Below are 5,354 nucleotides of genomic sequence, written 5' to 3' on the forward strand. Positions count from 1 at the left end.
AAGAATACTTTGAGTCAGTAAAGATATTAACTTGTTTGTCTTTTGCCAGCTCGAGTGCACGAGTTACGGCCACTAGTTCAGCAAGCTGGGCAGATGTTCCTGCCGGTAAACTTTCAGCTTTTACGGTATCATGAAGAGACACAATAGCATAACCAGCTCTTTTATGCCTATTCACTACAGTACTACTGCTATTTGTATACTATTCTAAGTTAGCATTTGGGAGTGGCTGATCTTTTAGATCTGGGCGGCTAGAATACTGAACATTTATGATTTTTAGACAGTCGTGTTCTTGCTTTTTTGTCTCTGGTAGTAGGGATTAAGGGAGGGACAGATCTGCAGGGTGACTTCAGGATTTTTTAACAGCTTCGCCTGGTACCAAGCAACCCGAACCTGTGTGAGCCAAAGACCATCCTTTGTGTCCAGCAAGGCTCGGACCATATGGGGAACATACACTTGCACAGTTCTTTCCAGTGTCAGTTTTTTAGCTTCCCCAAGCACTAGAGCAGTAGCTGCGACCACCCTCAAACAGGCTGGCTATCTCTTTGAAACTTGATCTAGTTGCTTAGAAAAGTAAGCCACAGGACGTTTCCAGGCACTTAATAGCTGGGTAAGCATTTTTAAAGCTACTTTTTTTCGTTTATGCACATACAGTTGGAACGGCTTAGATATATCGGGCAAACCCAGGGCTGGAGCATCTATTAGCTTTTTTTTTTAAGATTTTTAAATGCTTTGTCTGTTTCTGGGGACCAGTGAAAGGAGTCATGATCTGCTTTCTTAACACATTCATACAGAGGTTTAGCCTACAGTTTAAACTCTGGAATTCATATTCTGCAAAAACTTGCTATGCCCAGGAATGCCTTACGCCATTTACGGTTGCTGGGGATGGGAACTTGGCAGATAGCCTCTTTTTTTTTCATTCCTTCCAAACAATTTCTGCTTATTGCCTGTAGATGATTAGTGATTCTTCTCTTAATATGTGTTTATTATTTTACAAGGAATAAAAGTTAACCTTACTAAACATGAACGGTCACGAACACTCTTCTTACCTCTTTGGACACCTCATACCACATTTCCTTTTGCCCAGTTTTCTGCTACCTCCCCAGATCTTCATAACTTCTTAAAACCAATTGTCAATTGTTCACTAAGCTTTATAGTCCATTCCTTTAACAGCCTAGGACACATCATGTAAAATTTTCTTTGAGTGCAAAGTAAGAAGAGTGATTCTGACCATACATGTCCAGTTAGCTTCACTTCTATTCCCAGTAAAATCATAGGGAAATGTTAAATCAGAGCTCAAATAAGTAATGCATGAGCTGAGGGGAGTTGGGTGAAAATGTTACCTGTCATCTGGACTGACTGATTTGTGTATGTTCACATTTTCCAATTTTTTATCAAGAGCTATTTTAAAAAGCTTGTCTTTCATTGCTTCCTAATTGTACAGACTTTTACTCCTGAGGATAGATTTAGAAAAGGAGCAGAATATCTCACTTATTTGTGATTCCTCCTTAATTTTATTCCCCTCCTAATTTATCAATGGAACTACTTTTCTAGGAGTAAAATTTCCAAAAGCAGCTAGGTTTTTGAAAATACCTTTAAAAATCTGTCCATAGGTCGCTAAGTCACTGAAAATGGGACTTAGGCACTTTTGAAAATTTTACATTCACTACTTTTTGCTCTGATATATTTGTAAACGCCCCTTTCCTGCTTACTGAAGTGGAGCAGCCAAATGAAACGGGCAAGATCTCTGGATTGTTTCATTTTCTTATCAAGCAAAGTGTTGGGAGGAGAGAAGTGAATCCTAGGAAAATGCCACTATGTCAAATTGCCAGATTCATTCCCAATACAATCTCTGCTTTAAGAAGAATAATTCCTGGGACCTAAATAGGCTGACAGCATTCTTTTAATAAAAATAAAATGTAGCAAAGTACAGCAGGATTATAGTCAAGACAATGTTAAATTAATCCCCGGAATCTTTGTTCCTAACCCCTATATAAAGAATGTATTTGTCCTATGACCATTCAGTATATTTCTAAATGCACAGTCAGACATTTCAGATTTACAATAAGAAGAGTGGAAGAAATAAAAACCCATAAATCCATGCTAAGGAAACTCTCCCTGTTCCTATTTTCCTTCAGGAAATACACTAACACTCTTGTTTTCTTTGCATGTCAGCAGGCATTCACTTACACAGCTCCTCACAAGTCTGGAACAGGAGATAAGGGAATTTCTGCAGTGAGTCTGAGAGTTCCAAGGTCACAGCAACATGTAGTAGATTAAACACTAACGTTCTGAGCAGTGCTGTGTTGCCTGATAAAGAGAAATGGCATAACAACCATCTAAGAGGCTATGACATAGGGTTACCATATTTCAACAATCAAAAAAGAGGACGGGAGGAGCCCCGCCCTAGCCCCGCCCCCGTCCTGTCCTAGCCCCGCCCCTGCCCCTTCCACTCCCTCCCACTTCCTGCCCCCTCACAACCCCCAACCCTCCCCCCCACTCCTTGTCCCGGGACAGCCCCCTCCTGGGACCCCTGCTCCTAACTGCCCTCCAGAACCCCACCCCCTACCTAAGCCTCCCTGTGCCTTGTCCCTAACTGCCCCCTCCTGAGACCCCCCCACCTGTACCCTGACTGCCCAAAACCTTACACCCCCAACCCCCAGACAGCCCCCCCCCCCGGACTCCCTGACCCATCCAACCCTCCCCCCTGCTCCCTGTCTCTTGATTACCCCCCCCCCCCAACCTCCCTGCCACTTCTCTGGCCCCCGGCCCCCTTACTGTGCTGCAGAGCAGCGCGCTCCACAGCGGGGGAGGGCAGCAAGGTCGGAGCTCCAGGCGAACAGCCCTGATCTGTGAGTGCAGGGAGGGAGAGGGAGGGAGAGGAGGGGAGTGGCGTCAAGTTTCAGGAGAGAGTGCAGGAAGGGCTCTGGCTCTGGCTGTCGGAGCCCCGGCTGGTCTGTAAGCCGCGCGCACGCTCTGCATGGGGGGGGAGGAGGGGAAGTCCGGACATTGACAAATTCCCCCCGGACGCTATTTTTAACCCGAAAAAGCCGGACATGTCCGGGGGAATCCGGACGAATGGTAACCCTATGTATGGAAGATCTTTACACAGACCAATCTCTTGACAAATCAGTCCCTCCTGACTGAATTATGGAGCCAGTACACAACAGGGCTGCAGCAGAAGAGGGTCACGTTTTCACATTAAATACGTAGACGATATTTAAACTGGACATCGTGAGTGGGCTGCATCGAACCAAATCCCCATCGGCTCACGTCTATCGGAGGGATCTCTTCTTTCTCGTTAACTAGCTCCAAGTCATAGTAAGACAACATCAGGAACACAAACAGTTTTATTTCATTGACAGCAAAGAACCGTCCAGGACAGATTGAGGTTCCTGCCCCCCAGGGCATGTTAAAGTATTTCAGCTTTTTCCCATTCTTGTAGAAATCTTTTTTGGTGCCATCTTGGTTCAGGAACCGGTTGTATTTGAAGGTGTGAGGCTCAGGATGGACTTCGGGGTCCGTCTGCACTGCGACGTAGGGAAACAGGGCTACCCTGTCCCCTTTGCGGAGGGCGTATTCCCTGCCATTGGCCATCTTGAGATTCAGGTCCTCAACCACTGCTCTGATCAGAATGGGAGCTGCTGTCAGGCGCAGGGTCTCCTCCACTGCGCTGTCCAGAACAGGGGTTTTCATTAACATGTCCCTGGTGATGTTAACCACAGGGCTGCCTGGCTTCACTTCCTGACCAGCCTCTCCTAAAACTTTGTCCACTTCTTCCCTCACAGCCTGCATTGCTTCGGGATGCTTCATGAGATACAAGAGAAGCCAGAAAGAGCTTGGGCCCGTATTGCCTTGGGCCGCCCAGAGAAGCAGAAACATGAACCGATCCCGCATGTACTCAGGCACCCCAAGCTCTGCCAGGAACTGTTCTTGGTCGCTTATCCATCCGCTCATGTTATCCTTCTCACGGCTCTTCTTCACAGAAAGCACCTTCCAGAAGAGCCTCTTCAGCCTCTCCGCTTCTATTTTATCCCTTGGGGGCAGCACGGCGTAGGCCAGGCGGGGGAAGAGGCGGTCGTACTTCCGGAACTCATCAAACAGCTCTTCGGACTGCATAAGATCACGCTCCTTGGCTTTCTTTTCATTCTGTGTGCCTGTGCCTGGCTCGTTTCCAAACAAAGCCAGGTAGCCAGCTCTGAAGACAATGTTGTAGCTGTAGTGGAAGAGCCCATCCTGCTGCCAGGGTCTCTCTTCTCCTGAGTCCCTGTTGTGAAACATGAGGGTCTGCAAATTCTCCATCATGGCTTGAGTCATGACCACTAGTCCATCTCCCATCAGGTGCTTTGTGCTTGACACCTGAATAATCTTATGGTCACTTTTACACGGGTGATACCCAAAAACCCTGGCGACCAGTTCTACTGCAAACGCCTCAAAGTCGAGTTTGGCTCTTGGCGCCTTCACTATGGCTTCGAAAGAGAGGGGGTCCATTAGGAAGGTGAAGTAGTAGCCTCCAATCAGCACCGTGAAAATGTCCCCGTGTCTCCTCTGCATCTTTTTCAGGAACGCTGCGCTGTTCTTTCTGAAATCCAGTGCGTACCCCAGCCACGGAATGTGGCCTTTATGCAGTGGCGGCTCCGTGGGTCTCCTCCTTCGAAACGCTCCCAGGAGATAGAGCCCACCGAGAATTGAGACAAACAGCGCACAAAGAACTGCCGTCCAGAAAGCCATTGCTAGAGAGCTGTGCACCGGAGCAGGGATTCCAGACAGACTGAAAGGAAAGGTTAGGATGCTGTATTTATAAATCGTTTCTGGCAGATGGCCAATGACAGACTGACTCAGGGCCTCGTTCTCTGTTTGCAGTTAAGATTAACCCTTCTGCTGCAGAATGCTGAACACTCCAGTTTTTATCCACGTCTCGTTTACTAAAAGATCCACAAACTTTTAAGGCCAGCATGGGCAGTGTGTAATGGAGACGGGGAGACTAAGCCTTCCCAGGCCTTACGCTGCTGGGGGCAGGACACTTGGGTATTTGGGGTTCCAGAAAAATCTCCCCTCACCACAGCCTTGGGGCCATGGCAGGGGCACAGAGCTTTTCTGGTCTCGGGGCCTCAGTGGAGGGGGGGGGAGAGCAAGCAGGGGACAGGTTCTGGGGGAGAGGAAGAGTTGGGGCAGAATGGGGGTGGAGCCAAGGGGAAAGGGGTGGAACGGCGGAGGGGCTCCTGGCTTGGAGCTCCAGCCAGGGCCGAGAGCTCTGCCTCGGTCCCAGCCAAGGCTGAGAGCTCGAACCCAGCTGGGACCAAGTTTTCAGCCCCTTCCAACCAAGCTCTCAGTCCCCCCCTCTCCTCCCCCAGCTG

The 5,354-nt window shown here is 48.3% G+C and overlaps 1 protein-coding gene across 1 annotated transcript; it reads right to left on the minus strand.

Moving 5' to 3' along the window:
• Positions 1–1,882: 1,882 nt before the first annotated feature.
• Positions 1,883–4,787, minus strand: LOC117871942 (5-beta-cholestane-3-alpha,7-alpha-diol 12-alpha-hydroxylase). Its single transcript, XM_034759818.1, has 2 exons — positions 3,089–4,787; positions 1,883–2,353 (listed from the first exon to the last, which is right to left on the minus strand). The coding sequence occupies exon 1, from the start codon at positions 4,726–4,728 to the stop codon at positions 3,199–3,201; it is 1,530 nt and encodes a 509-aa protein (XP_034615709.1). The 5' UTR covers positions 4,729–4,787; the 3' UTR covers positions 1,883–2,353; positions 3,089–3,198.
• Between the last annotated feature and the right edge of the window lie 567 nt (positions 4,788–5,354).

Source organism: Trachemys scripta, chromosome 2 (genome assembly GCF_013100865.1).
Source record: "Trachemys scripta elegans isolate TJP31775 chromosome 2, CAS_Tse_1.0, whole genome shotgun sequence".
NCBI classification, from domain to species: Eukaryota; Metazoa; Chordata; order Testudines; family Emydidae; genus Trachemys; species Trachemys scripta.

What these genes read in the sequence shown, in the direction of transcription:
- LOC117871942 (XM_034759818.1), bottom strand. Translation starts at nt 4,728, where the DNA reads ATGGCTTTCTGGACGGCAGTTCTTTGTGCGCTGTTTGTCTCAATTCTC.